Genomic DNA, 13,914 nt, shown 5'->3' with positions numbered 1-13,914 from the left:
GTTAGGAGCTAATTTAAGAGCTGGTGACTTTAAGTTGAAGCCAATGTTTATTTACCACTCTGAAAATCCTAGGGTCCTTAAGATTATACAAAATCTACTCTGCCTGTGCTCTCTGAATGGGACAACAAAGCCTGGATGACAGTACATCTGTTTACAACATGATCTACTGAATAGTAAGCCCACATGTTGAGACCTACTGCTCAGAAAAAGACTCCTTTCAAAATGCTCATGACAATGCACCTGGTCACCCAAGAGTTCTGATGGAGATGGACAATGAGATTCATGTTGTTTTCACACCCAGTGACAGAACATCCATTCTGCAGCCCAAAGAGCAAGGAGTAATTTTGACTTTCAAAGCTTATTATTGAGAAATACATTTTGTAAGGCTGTAACTGCCTTAGACAGTGATTCCTCTGATGGATCTGGGCAAAGTCCATTGAAATCCTTCTTGAAAGAATTCACCGTTAACCTTTGTGATTCATGGAAAGAGATCAAACATCAACCTTACCAGGAGTTTGGAAGAAGTTGATTCCAACCCTCATGGATGACTTCGAGGGGTTCAAGACTTCAGTGGAGGAAGTCACTGAGATGTGGTGGAAATGGCAAGAGAACTAGAATCAGAAGTGGAGCCTTGGGTGCCTGGCTGGCTCAGGCAGAGAAGTTAGCGACTCTTGATCTCGGGGTCATGAGTTTGAGCCGTATGTTAGGTGGAGAGATTACTTAAATAAGTAAATACTAAAAAAAGAAGTGGAGTGTGAAGATAGGGCTGAATCACTGCAATCTCAGAATAAAACTTAAACAGATGAGGAGTTGCTTCATATGGATGAGCAAAGAAAGTGCTTTATTGAGACAATCTTTCCTGGGGAAGATGCTCTGAAGACTGTTGAAATGACAACAAAATATTTATTGTAAACTTAGCGGATAAAGCAGCCGTAGGGTTTCAGAGGACTGACTCCGATCTTGAAAGAATTTCTGCCATGGGTGAAATGCTATCAAACAGTATCACATGCTACAAAGAAATCATTCATGAAAGGAAGAGTCGATCAAGGTGGCAAACTCCACTGTTGTCTTATTTTAAGAAACTGCCACAGTAATCCCCACCTTTAGCAGCCACCACCCTGATCAGTCAGCAGCCACCAACATCGAGGCAAGACCCTCTTCCCCCAAAAAGATTATGACTTCCAGAAAGCTCAGACGATGGGTAGCATTTTTTAGCAATAAAGTAATTTTTAATTAAAGTTTGTACATTGTTTTTTAGACATAATGGCATTGCATATTTTAACAGACTACACGATACTGTAAACATAACTTTTATATTCACTAGGAAACCAAAAAATTCATCTGGCTCACTTTATTGTGACAGTCACATTATGATGGTGGTCTGCAACTGAACCAAACACCAAGGTGGGCCGGTATTAAATGTTTAGGTGTGGTCATGCCATTGTGGATATGCTTTCAATGATCCTTGGATTTTTTTTTTTTTTGGTGCTTGTTTTTATTAAAGCAAAGGGACAGGACTCATGGGCAGAAAGAGCTGCCAATCTTTGAATTTTAGAGTCACACTGAAATATTAAAGATGAAATTATATACTATCTGGGATTTGCTTAAAAATGTGGCCCTGAAGCTAGGTGGTGGGCACACGGAGGTTCAGCATACTAATTTCTACTTTTGAATATGTTGAAATTTTCCATAATTTAAAAAAATTCTATAAATCAAAACATTTGTAATCCATAACTAAATACAAGGCATCATCCAAAAATGAGGTAGTAAGAAGTTGGGGGCACCTGGCTGGCTCAGTCAGAATAACATGTGACTCTTGATCTTATTAGGGTCATGAGTTTGAGCCCGACGCTGGGTGGAGAGAGTACTTAAAAAAAAAAAAAAACACCTAAATTTTAAAAATGAAGTAATAAGTTAATATTAAAAAAGAAATCACTCAAAATACTTTAAATGCCCAGGTCTGCATGTTAGGAAGTGCCTCTGGTAACCATGAGGAGCAGGGCCGGGCTCAGGTGGAGGGAAGGCAAGCAGGCTGCCTCCAGGTGAAGGGACAAGGGTGGCTGACATGGAAGGTATGGTGAGGCGGGGAGAGCGCTGTGGCCTTAGGACAGGACTTGGTGGTATACTGGATGTGGAACGTGAGGAAGAAGGATTTCAAGCTGTCAGAAACTCTGGGTTGGGAGACGGTGACCAGCTGTCAGGTCCTGCAGTCCAGCAGCCTTAAGAGGGACGGTGGTTTTCCACCTGTGCAGGAAACACTCCTGACTCTCCTGGGAGATGGGGCTCTGTCCCCCAACCTGGCTGCGGCCAGGACACCTCCACTGACATCCAGTGGGCTTTGCAAACTTGCTACGGAGAAACCAGACTGCAGACTATATCCCTGGATGCCCTTGCCCCGCCTCCACTGAGATGCTCAGATACTTCAGACTCACCTGGCTCCCTGCCTTCCCTCAGCACGACCCCAAATGCAGTCCCTGTCTGCACTCTACCTCTGCAGCCACCATGCCAGTCCTCCCCGGACACATGCAATGCCTACCCGTGGTCTCCCTGCTTCCGGAAATCCACCCCATGATCTGAGTCTCCGCACAGGACCCGGCACGTCTCGTGAATGTGCCATCAGATCATGTTATTCCTCTGCTTACAATCTGTCATCAGTTTCTCCTAGTCCTTGAGACGAAAGCTGAAGCGATTCTAGTTCTGGGCCTCTGCTCCGCCTGCAGAGCTGGGCTGCCCTGTCATTCTGGTTTCAGCTAAAACGTCACCTCTTAAGGGAGGTCATCCTCTCCCCAACAATCCTTACCACCAACATGGTCCCAGTATCATCTCTTTCATTACTTTTAGCACTTGTTTTCTTTGTTCTTTAATGTGTTTGCTCTTACTTATTTACACTCGTTTAAGGCCCACCTCTGGACTGGAACACAAACCCCACGAGAGCAGAGACCTCGTCCAGCCTGTCCATCAACTTCCTTGTGCCTAAACCAGTGCCTGGAACACAGAAGGCGCGCCATGACAAATGCATAACACAGCGGGGCTACGTGCTCACCTGCTCCACACCTCCCTCAGCACCCTCCTGGCTAAGAGGACGTCCGTTCCTCGGGACCCTCCAGAGACCCCGGCAAGGCCTCCTGTCTTGAAGCACAGGGTACACTGTGGGGCATCCAAGTGGCCTCCCAGGAACGAGAACCTCCCAGGAACCACGGCTGTCACGGCCCCGCAGGCCTGCCTCCCCTCAGCCAGACTCAACCTGTGTTCCTTCTCTCCCTGTGGGAAGGGTATTCACTGCCCCACAGAGCAGTTTAGAAGACAAGGGGCTTCCATCCTTTCCTTCAGATAAAAGGCTGATGTCTTTGCCATGACATTGCTTTAATCCATGTCAAACAACCTGTGTGGGTCAGCACGCTGGCCTTGGCCCATGACCTTGCCTTACCTCACCATCCGTCATGAATTTATTTCTGTTCATTATAAAGAAACCATTAACCCAGGGTGGAAAACTCCTCAGAACAACATGCACCTAAATTGCGATGATCCAAAACATCATCAGTCATGCTCTGCAGCAGCCCTGGCCCCCACGTCCTCACCCCTGCCTGTGCCCATGCCCATCACATCAGTGCAACAGGTGGCACTCAGGACCCGCGATGTGACGCCTGAAAAGCGTGTGTGTGCCCCTTGCAAACCAGACGGGCCTCCATTTCCCCAATCCCACCAGTCCTCAATGCTACCTTTCTGCACTCTGCATTCAGGGGAGAAGCAAACAAAAAGACAACTGTGTAAAAAGGCAGTTTCTAAGGCGTATGTTGAGAGGTTAGCATACATTTAGCCCAAGACCATAAATAAAAACACGCTTGTGTTCCTGACAATGAATCTGAGGGCCCCAAAGATTTCATTAGCATCACAAAGCTCTTCCAACATGCCAAGAGTATTTCCAACAGGGGCGCCTGGGTGGCTCAGTTGGTTAAGCCACTGCCTTCGGCTCAGGTCATGATCCTGGAGTCCCGGGATCGAGTCCCGCATCGGGCTCCCTGCTCAGCGGGGGGTCTGCTTCGCCCTCTGACCGTCCCCCCTCTCATGCTCTATCTCATTCTGTCTCTCAAAATAAATAAATAAAATCTTTAAAAAAAAAAAAAAAGAGTATTTCCAACAAAGTTGCACTGAAACATGTTCTCCAAGTTCCAAAGACCCGCCAGTCTCTCCAAGCACAAAGAACCTTCCTTGGCAGGAACCCCCCCCACTGCCCAAGGTTGGGGGTCTACGGAAGAGACAAGCAGGGCCCCGGCGGCCCAGGACAAGGACGCTCACAGGGTAGTGTGGGCTAGTTGCGGTGGTGTTTGCCGGGGTATTTTCTACCCTAACCCCTAACCCTAGGGTAGAAAGGCCCACTTACTTAACTTTAAATTTTAGTCATGCTCTCCTGTTTCCGATTTTTCATTTAATTTTTTATGAATTCTATGTGGAATTCTGCATCTTCTCTCTCTGCTTTAATCTGTTAATCAGCTAAAGTCCGTGTCTGACAACTCCAATACCATAGTCTCTGGGTGGGTCTGTCACCCTGCCCAGTCCTGTTTGTCAGGGTACCTGGTAAACTGACTCAGCATCAGGCCCGGTGGGTGAAAGGATGTGGGCTGATAACTCCGCAAGCCGGTCTGGCTAGCATAGGCTACACGGACATCTCTGAGCTATACGTGGCCTGTGCAGAGGTATGCCAACCAATGAGCGACAGCCAGAAGGAACACAGGCCATGTCCCTCTGCCTGACCAAGAGTCTCTGGGGCTGAAGACCTCTGTGTCCTTGTCTGAACCCTCTGGTATCTCTCCTTACCAGCCCAGTCCTACAATGAAGACGGCAGCAGGACATAGCAATTCTACATTCTAGAAGCTCATTCTGTAACTTCTCAGAGAACAGGAGCGTGTGTCCTCAGCTGAGGTCTACCATCTCGCTCTTAGAGAAGGAGCCTTGGGGCTTGCAGACTGCCAGCTCCAGGCCTGCTTCCTCTCTGGGGACCCTTCCCTCCTGGCCAGATGGGCAGTGCTGGTTTTTTATAATTAGTGCAAGTAACTGCTGTGCTTCCTGCCTAGGACTGGCCATGGGGCTTATCTATAAACACTATAGTTTGTTACACATTGACAGTTTCAAACATGTTTCCCAAATGGGCTCCTGCCTCAGGGCCTTAGCACTGTCCCTCTACCTGGCATTCTGCCTCCAGATGGGCATACTGCTTGCCCCTCCTTCACCCAAGCCTCTTCCCAGATGTCACCTCACCATAGCATCCTACTTAACACGTTTTGTCCCTCTATCCTTATTTTTGTCTTACCACCAATCACATCTAATAATGTACATTCTGTCATATTGGATGCAGTCCAGTGACAGCTAGGGCTTATATATCAGCACCTAAACAAGCCATGACCCATAGTGGGTGCTCACCAAGTGGCTGCTGAATGAAAGGATGAACATCAGAGAGGGGCCTTTTTGACAGAACAATGGCTTTAGATGCTCTCCACCCTCTCAGGCTGCCCTGGCTGTCCCCATCTAAGTGTGAGCATCTCACACAAAGGGGGCCTGACCCAGTCTTCACTGATGAATGAGTGAAGGGATAGGCTTCTGCCACCAGGCCAGGCTCCTCAGCCTCCACATCCCAAATCCTTGTGGGATGGAGACATCGAACCAAGGGTGATAAGGGAGCACCAAAGTTACAGCTTTTTTTTTTTTTTTTTAAAGATTTTATTTATTTATTTGAGAGAGAGAATGAGATAGAGCATGAGAGGGGGGAGGGTCAGAGGGAGAAGCAGACTCCCTGCCGAGCAGGGAGCCCGATGCGGGACTCGATCCCGGGACTCCAGGATCACGACCTGAGCCGAAGGCAGTCGCTCAACCAACTGAGCCACCCAGGCGCCCCAAAGTTACAGCTCTTACTGGGAGGGAAAGGCTCCTGTAGGCTAAGGAGCTATCAGAGTAGTACTTGGGTAAAGCACAGCCAGAAAGCAGAGACAGGACCAGTTCATCCTGTCATGGAAGTCCCAGGCAGAGGCTGACTGTCAGATAGCAGACCCCAGAGAGTAGCTGGTGTGGGCCTATCTCTGTGGAGAGGAGGGAGCTGCCCATGTCTGAGCCCAGAAGGACGCTCACAAGAACCAATGGTCCCAGAAGCCACCACCCATTAGATGGTGCAGCCCCACAACACAGTGGCCACTGAAGCTCTCACCATTGACCCTCAGGTCTGAGTACTAAGCGACGGCATCTTTTCTAACTCTGCCCAATCCTTCCTGGATGGGCCAGCTGGGAGGGCTGATCCCATGTCTTCCCTACCTCCCCGGTTACCGTGTCCACTAGTCCCCAGCCTCTGTTCACCCATTCTCTGAGCATCGCTGGACCTTAGACTGTAGGATATTAAGGCAATGTGGCTCTGCTAGTGTGGAGGAGACCACAGTCCCCAAGCTCCCCTTGGTGTTTCCCACCCCCCAGGAAGCTTCAAGCTGAAATGTTCCCATAACTGAACTCTTCCCTGGGGGGTAGGGATGCATGCAGTGAGAGCCTATGGGGCTCAGTCACATGAAAAGGCTCCCACTAAACCATCCTACCGCAGCGCCTCAGCCTTCCCCCTTAACTGGCCTCTGGGACAGATGCCTCATCAGGTCTGCCATGAGTGAAGGATGATGCACTTGTCCTGCCCCACACCCCCATCGAGCCATGGGGCTCCCAGAGTGCCTGCCTGTCCTGGACCCCTGAATGTGGGCAGAGTCAGGGCCCTGCCACCACTCTCCTCCCAGAGGTCTGGGCACCACCCCCAGGGAAGAATGTGAGGCTGGGAGAGTCCTGGCTGTGGGGACAGGAAGCTGTTCTGGGTGGAGAATGGGAAAGGCAGTCACAGAGACCTCTGCCTGCTCACAAATTGCAGGCTCTGGGGAGCAGCACTGGTTCTCACCCCACTTCTATATCACTTCAGAAAACACGTCCACTCACCTTGCAAGGCTGGCTTTCCAGGCTCCCCTCTTGCTGCCTGCATGACAGCTGCCAGCCAGGGATCAGTGTCCCTGCCTCAGAGTGGAAGTGTAGCAGGGCAGCACTGGCCACCAGTGGCCATCTTGACCCAGCTGTGGCCATGGACAGGGCCTCGGGCAGAAGCAGAGGTGGCCCCAGGAGGCCAGGGAGGAGTCCAGGCCAAGGCCAGACTGCCCAGAGGTAGGTGGCCTTGTCGGTCCAGTTTCCCGTCGTCTGAAGACTACTGGAGTCATGGTGGGCCACGGAAGCAGGCCAGGGACTCTGCCTGTGCAAGTTCATGGGTGATCAGCTCCTTTCTTCACGTGAACTCCTGTGAGGAGGCGTCGATCCTCGCAAGCACCTCAGCCCAGCAAGGACACAGCCACACAATATGGTAACGGTGAGCCTGCTGTGGGGCGAACCCCAGGCCTCCACCATGTCACTGTCTTCCAATCTGTACCATCTTCCTGTTCCCATTCGTGTGACTGCTTAATAAAATAAAAAGAAGGAGTGTTAACAGTGTCAGTTCGCTTAGCCAGAGAGCCTCCCCGCCCCAACCCCATTCTGAATTTCATTAAGCTCCTGACAGGCTGTTTCATCTGTTTGGTTATGTACTCATTCAAGACATAGTAACAGAGCCCTGTGAACTCAGAAAACTGGGCAAGAGATGATGTGATGCGTCTCCTGTCACCAGAGGAGATTGCAGCGAGAAGGGAAACCGACAGCCGGAGCCCTGTGACTGCACCAGCCACAGCCAAGGTGGTTCCGGGCTACAGCGCTGGGAGGGGAAACTCAGACAGCCAGCCATCTCCCTCAGGGGAAGAGACAGGAGGGCAAGGAGGCAGCTAGGACGCGGGGGCGGAGTGCTAGGGAGGAGGGGCTGCAGAGCAGGCAGAGCTCCAAGATATGCAGCTGAGGAGGAATCTGTACCCATGTGAGACAAACTATGCGAGGAGCCCAGGGCAGGAATCCCTGGAAAGGAGCAGATGGAACCAGAGCTCACACAGGGATGGCCCTATTTTATGTTCCCATAAACCACCATGGTAAAGCCTCCTAATTCACAGCGTATCGGGTAGAATCCTCAGAAGGGCACTGCCCCTCACAATGGGGCAAAGAATCACCTGATGCCAAGGAACTTAACTGTGTGCCAGACCAAGATTTACACTATTTGAAGGAATATAACAAACCCCAGCAACCAACAACATAAATTCACAATGTCCAGTATTCAATAAGGAAACGGCCAGGTGTATCAGCTAGAGTCCAGCCAGGAGACAGAAACCACATGGTATTTTAAACAAGGGAAGTTTAGTATAAACAATTATTAACTATTTATAAGGAGTTAACTGAAAAGAAACAAAAGAGAACTCTACAGAATACCCTAGGGTGAAGGGAGGTACCCAAGGAAAGGATTCACACCTGGGAGGTGGTGGACACAGCCCACTGGATGGTGAAAAGTTCACTGGGCTGCCCCAGGCCAAAGCTGGAGGCTGACGACAACCTGTGTGGGTGCCAACAAAATGAGCTGGGAAGCTGTGTGCAGAGGTGCTGATGAACTCACGGGAAAGCTGCCAGGAGGCCAGCCGGGGTCCCATTGAACTTGCCTGGCAGTGCCTACCCCTTCCAGACATAGAGTATCAGGGCGGGAACCACAGGGGTGCTGCTGAATTTGCAGCCAGGAAACTGCCTGAAAAGGTGCCACAGAAACTTAGTGGAGTGAGCTCCCATGCATCCTATGTGCCAGCCTGTGTCATAGAACAGAAAAAAGCAGAACACACAGAACCAGGAAGAGAGGCCCCCTCTCCTCCAGCACCCCCAATGGCGAGAACTGGCATCAGGCTAGCTGGCAAGGGAGAAACATTCCAGCATCACAAGCAAGCAATGAAGCGTGAAATGGTAACTGCTATACCAGGCATGTGAAAGAGAGCAAAATACGACCTACGACCTTAAGAAGACCAACCATTAGAAACTGACCTAGCAAAGGCAGAGATATAGGAACTAGCAGACAAGGATGATGAATATTATTTTATAAAAATGCTTCACATATTCAGGAAGGTAGAGGGAAACACGTGCATGATGGGGAGGAAAATGGAAGCTATAAAAAGATCTAGAGATGGTAAGAATAGTCTCTGAAATGAAAAAACATTAGTATGGGATTAACATCAGATCAACACTGTAAAAGAAAAGATCAAAGAATTTAAGGACATAGCAACTGAAACAACTCAAAATAAAGTACATACACACACAAATAAATAAAGCATACAGATAAAACAAAACAAAACAAAGAAACACCAGACACTACCAAGCAGGCCAATGTGCATAAACTGGAATCCCAGAAAAAAGAAGAGCAAAAAGGAGACAGAAACAGTATTTGAAGAAATAAAGTAAAATTTCCCAAATATGATCAAGACTATAAACTCACAGATCCAAGAAGCTCAATAAAACCCAAGGAGAATAGAGCAGCACCAGATCCAAGATGGCGGCCAGCAGGAGGCTGATGAAGGAGCTTGAAGAAATCCGCAAATGTGGAATGAAAAACTTCCGTAACATCCAGGTTGATGAAGCTAATTTATTGACTTGGCAAGGGCTTATTGTTCCTGACAACCCTCCATATGATAAGGGGGCCTTCAGAATCGAAATCAACTTTCCAGCAGAATACCCATTCAAACCACCGAAGATCACATTTAAAACAAAGATCTATCACCCGAACATTGATGAAAAGGGGCAGGTCTGTCTGCCAGTAATTAGTGCTGAAAACTGGAAGCCAGCAACCAAAACCGACCAAGTAATCCAGTCCCTCACAGCACTGGTGAACGACCCCCAGCCCAAGCACCCACTTCGGGCTAACCTAGCTGAAGAATACTCTAAGGGCCGCAAAAAATTCTGTAAGAATGCTGAAGAGTTTACAAAGAAATACGGGGAGAAGCGACCTGTGGACTAAACTCTGCTGCGACCGATTGCAGCGAGTGTGAGCGGAGACCCCGCAAAGCAGGACTCTGTGGAAAATTGACACGTGCTGCCGCCTGGCATTTGCTTGTGGCAGTTACTAACTTTTTTTTTTTAAGATTTTTATTTATTCATTTGAGACACAGGGATATATAGAGAGAGAGAGCATGAGGAGGAAGAGAGGCAGAGGGAGAGGGAGAGGCAGGCTCCCCGCTGAGCAGGGAGCCCGATGCGGGGCTCGATCCCAGGACGCTGGGATCATGACCTGAGCCGAAGGCAGATGCTTAACCATCTGAGCCACCCAGGCGCCCCGGCAGTTACTAACTTTCTACAGTTTTCTTAATCAAAAGTGGTTTAGGTAACCTGTAAAGAAAGGATTAAAAATTTAAGATGTTCTAGTTCTGCTTTCTTTGTTTTAAAAATCACTGCTTCAATCTACTTTAAAAGAATGGTGTTTCTTTTCTTGTCCAAATTGATCCAAAACCTTCAATTTACATTTAGCCCTTAAGGTTAAGGAAAAAAAAGAAAAAGGAAAAAAAAGTTGCAGTTCCCTTTCTTCCCCCGCCCTTGCAACTCCCACTTTCTTGCACTTGGTTTATTTTTCACTCATTCACTTCCCCCAGACCCAGGGCTATCTCCTCCGCAAAGGAGAAGAGACCGCTCCTGGCAATTCTGGTGGCTTCTCTACTCCCATGTTGCACTGCCCTGTGTGGGAGTTGGTTCAAATTCTCCTGGCTCCAATTTATAACATCCTTCAAAAAGAATTTAAAAACAAGCAAACCACCACTCACCACCCCACCACCTCCCCCTCACCGCGAAAAAAACAAAACAAAAACCAACCATGAAAAGGGAGGCCCAGTTCTTCTGTAAAAATCTGGCTGGTGTTACCACCATAATATTGGTTAAATGGGCAAACCCTGATGTCTGTGTGCGTGACTGAACTTCAGCCTGGCCTGCCCTGCTTGGGGAAACCCAGGTCTGTGGCAACCCCAGGGGAGGGCCTGCCGACCAGAGGATGCTGTGCACTTGTGTGAGGAATTTCTCGCCAGAGAGGCTCCTGCGGCCAAAGGTTGACGCTCCTCCCTGCAGCCACTGTAGAAGACGTGCTGGTCATTGCGGACAACGCCGAAGCCAGATGTCCATGTGAAATTCCACGCTCACCTGTCTCTAAGCTCCATCTGAATGTGCCACGGAGATCGCTCTCCCAGCTCCTCAGTGCAGCGCAGCCCCACTGCGACCCTCCCTCGGCACAGTTTGACCCTTTGCGGGGTTGGAATTGGCGGGACTTGGCTGTAGCCAGCAACAGTCTGGGGTTGCCGGTGCCCTGCCGGCCAGCCCCGGAATAAGACGGCCTTCCCTCTCCCTCTGGACTCACAGCCTTTGCAGAGTCAAGCTCCACTTGAAGCTCACTCAATAATATCCTTTACATGTGTTTTATATTGTTTTGACTGCCTTTTTTTGTAGAAATAAAATTGACCTTAAATTTATCATCAAAAAACAAACAAAAAAAACCCCAAGGAGAATAAACCTCAAAAGACCACCACCAAGGTACATCATAATCAAGTTGTTGAAAACCAGTGTCAAAGAAAAAAATCTTTAAAGAAGCCAGGCTTTTAAAGAGCACATTATGTATGGTCCCAGCCTTGGGTCCCGCTGCGCAGCTCTGAGGACTGCCACCGGCTGCTGCCAAAATGTCACCGGAGACTTCAGCAGACACAGAATCTAGTAGATAAGGTCTTTCTTGCCTTTCCCCTCTTGATTCAGGGGTTAGAGGTTTAAACTAGACTCTAACCATCTCATACCTAGAGACTGAGTTCTATCCAGCAGTTTGCAGATTGTCAGCTGTGGACTCCAGTAGGTTTCTAATAATTATGTGAACAATTTTGTAGCCCTCAAGTGAGACCATCTGTGAACTGGTCATTAATTGGCCCAGTCCCCATAGACTATAGCTTTTTAGAGTTAGTTTCCTATTTTTCTTTCATGCCATAGGTTTATTTCCAAATATACTATGTTGAATTCAAGAGATTGATCAATTTTTCAAAGAGACTGCACCTCTTCAAATGCTCCTTTTCACATGGCTATTCTTTTTTATTTATTTATTTTTTTATTTATTTATTTTTTTTAATAAGGTGTTTATTTTTATTTTTTTTTAAAGATTTTATTTATTTATATGACAGAGAGAGACAGCGAGAACAGGAACACAAGCAGGGGGAGTGGGAGAGGGAGAAGCAGGCTTCCCGCTGAGCAGGGAGCCTGATGTGGGACTCGATCCCAGGACCCTGGGATCATGACCTGAGCCGAAAGCAGACGCTTAACGACTGAGCCACCCAGGCGCCCGGCTATTCTTTTTTAAAAAGCCAACACCCAGACATTATATGCCTCCCGATAAGTGATAAGACACTATCTATAATCTTGCCAAAGGATTAAATCCTAGCCTGATAAAGTCTCTTGCGTCCAGCTTATAAATTTACAAGAATTACAGAGGGCAGAGGAACATGTCGAACTGTAATGCAAATATAATAAGCAAAATCCAACCTGAAAAACTCTACAAATCAACCTGCCAATGTCCTTCAGCAGATATAAGGAAAATAAAGGGATTGAGGAGAAACATGTAGATTAAGAGATTTAAAAGGCATATTGATTTTTTCAATGTACAAGACTAAAACTAAGGGGACTAAGGCAAGGTACTGGTAAGAATATTCTAGGCATAACGGCCCACAAGATGCATAAAAATGTGGAGAAGAAAGGCAATGGGGTCAATGGACTAGAAGTTCCTATCAAGGTTAGAGAAAAAAAGTAACAGTAGCCAATCCCCCAAATGTAAACTCCAGGTTCCCTGGGATTTGGGGAAGGAAGATAATTTGGTGAGGTGGTCAGTTTGCATTTAGACACATCTGGGCTGAGTCCTGGATCTGCTTTGTTAGCTTCGTGACCGTGGGCAAATTATTTACCATGAACCAAATTCCTCATTTATAAGTTAGTACAATAATACTTATCTCATACAGTTTTTCAGAGGATTAAGGGAGATAATGGATGGAAAAGGCCAAAGAAGGTGCCTAGGACATAACTCATAAATGTTCTTTTCTTCCTAGAGGTAAAACTCAGTATTTATTCAGGGCCAAGTTCAGGTTCCAAATTAAAAGTTTCCTTTACTAGGCGCCTGGGTGGCTCAGTTGGTTAAACGACTGCCTTCGGCTCAAGTCATGATCCTGGAGTCCCTGGATCGAGTCCCGCCATCGGGCTCCCTGCTCGGCAGGGAGTCTGCTTCTCCCTCTGACCCTCCCGACCCTCCCCCCTCTCATGTGTTCTCTCTCTCTCTCAAATAAATAAATAAAATCTTTAAAAAAAAAAAAAAAAAGTTTCCTTTACTAATGGGGCAGCTGGGTGGCCCAGTTTGGTAAGCATCGGGCTCAGTTTCAGCTCAGGTGGTGATTTCGGGGTCGGAAGATTGAGCCCCATCTGGCTCCACACTCAGTGCGGTTTGCTTGGGATTCTCTCTCCCTCTGCCCACACCCCCCTACCCCCCACCCTGTGCGCACACCCTCTCTCAAGCAAATAAATCTTAAAAAAACAAAACAAAAAAAACTTCACTAACTATACAGAGCTTTTAATCTTGATATGTTTTTACCCACTTACATGAATGTAACTAAATGATGTGATAAATGATATGGGCAAATGAATATGACACGTGATAAGTATGATATGTAAATTTGCTGAAAGCCACTCTTATGAATTTTCCTTATATTTATAACCAATCTGCTGACTCAATGAAATATTAAGTGTAGCAGTAAAGGGAATTTACTGGGAATTTACAAATACTGAAGATAAGAGCTCCTGGCTATCTAAGTCAGTAAAGCTGACTCTTGATCTCGGGATCATGAGTTCAAGTCCTGCATGGGGTGTAGAGATTAAATATTTTTTTAAAATACTGAAAATAATGCTCTATTTCTTAGGCTGGATGGTAGGTACACTTGTGTTTGTCAGTATTCTATCAATATT

General features: G+C 47.5%; 2 protein-coding genes across 6 annotated transcripts in view; one reads left to right on the top strand and one right to left on the bottom strand.

Moving 5' to 3' along the window:
• DNASE1 (deoxyribonuclease 1) overlaps nucleotides 1-13,914 on the bottom strand; it is a 29,371-nt gene that overhangs the window by 9,529 nt on the left and 5,928 nt on the right. For 4 of the 5 annotated variants that reach the window (XM_064592448.1, XM_054506573.2, XM_045870395.3 and 1 more), the window contains exon 2: nucleotides 6,955-7,460. In XM_064592448.1, coding sequence (XP_064448518.1) covers nucleotides 6,955-7,272 — 318 coding nt within the window. In that variant the 5' untranslated portion in view covers nucleotides 7,273-7,460. The remainder of the gene's footprint in view (nucleotides 1-6,954; nucleotides 7,461-13,914) is intronic. The other variant, XM_064592449.1, reaches the window with a different exon arrangement.
• On the top strand, nucleotides 9,410-10,022 carry LOC123840682 (ubiquitin-conjugating enzyme E2 L3-like). Its single transcript, XM_045870418.3, has one exon. The coding sequence runs from the start codon at nucleotides 9,446-9,448 to the stop codon at nucleotides 9,908-9,910; it is 465 nt and encodes a 154-aa protein (XP_045726374.1). The 5' UTR covers nucleotides 9,410-9,445; the 3' UTR covers nucleotides 9,911-10,022.

The sequence above is a fragment of the Mirounga angustirostris genome, unplaced genomic scaffold, assembly GCF_029215605.1.
Source record: "Mirounga angustirostris isolate CCGP_5_RB_7025 unplaced genomic scaffold, mMirAng1.0.hap1 SCAF_5, whole genome shotgun sequence".
Classification (NCBI taxonomy): Eukaryota; Metazoa; Chordata; class Mammalia; order Carnivora; family Phocidae; genus Mirounga; species Mirounga angustirostris.
The sequence above is the reverse complement of the archived record's forward strand: the minus strand, read 5'-3'. Positions and strand labels throughout refer to the sequence as shown.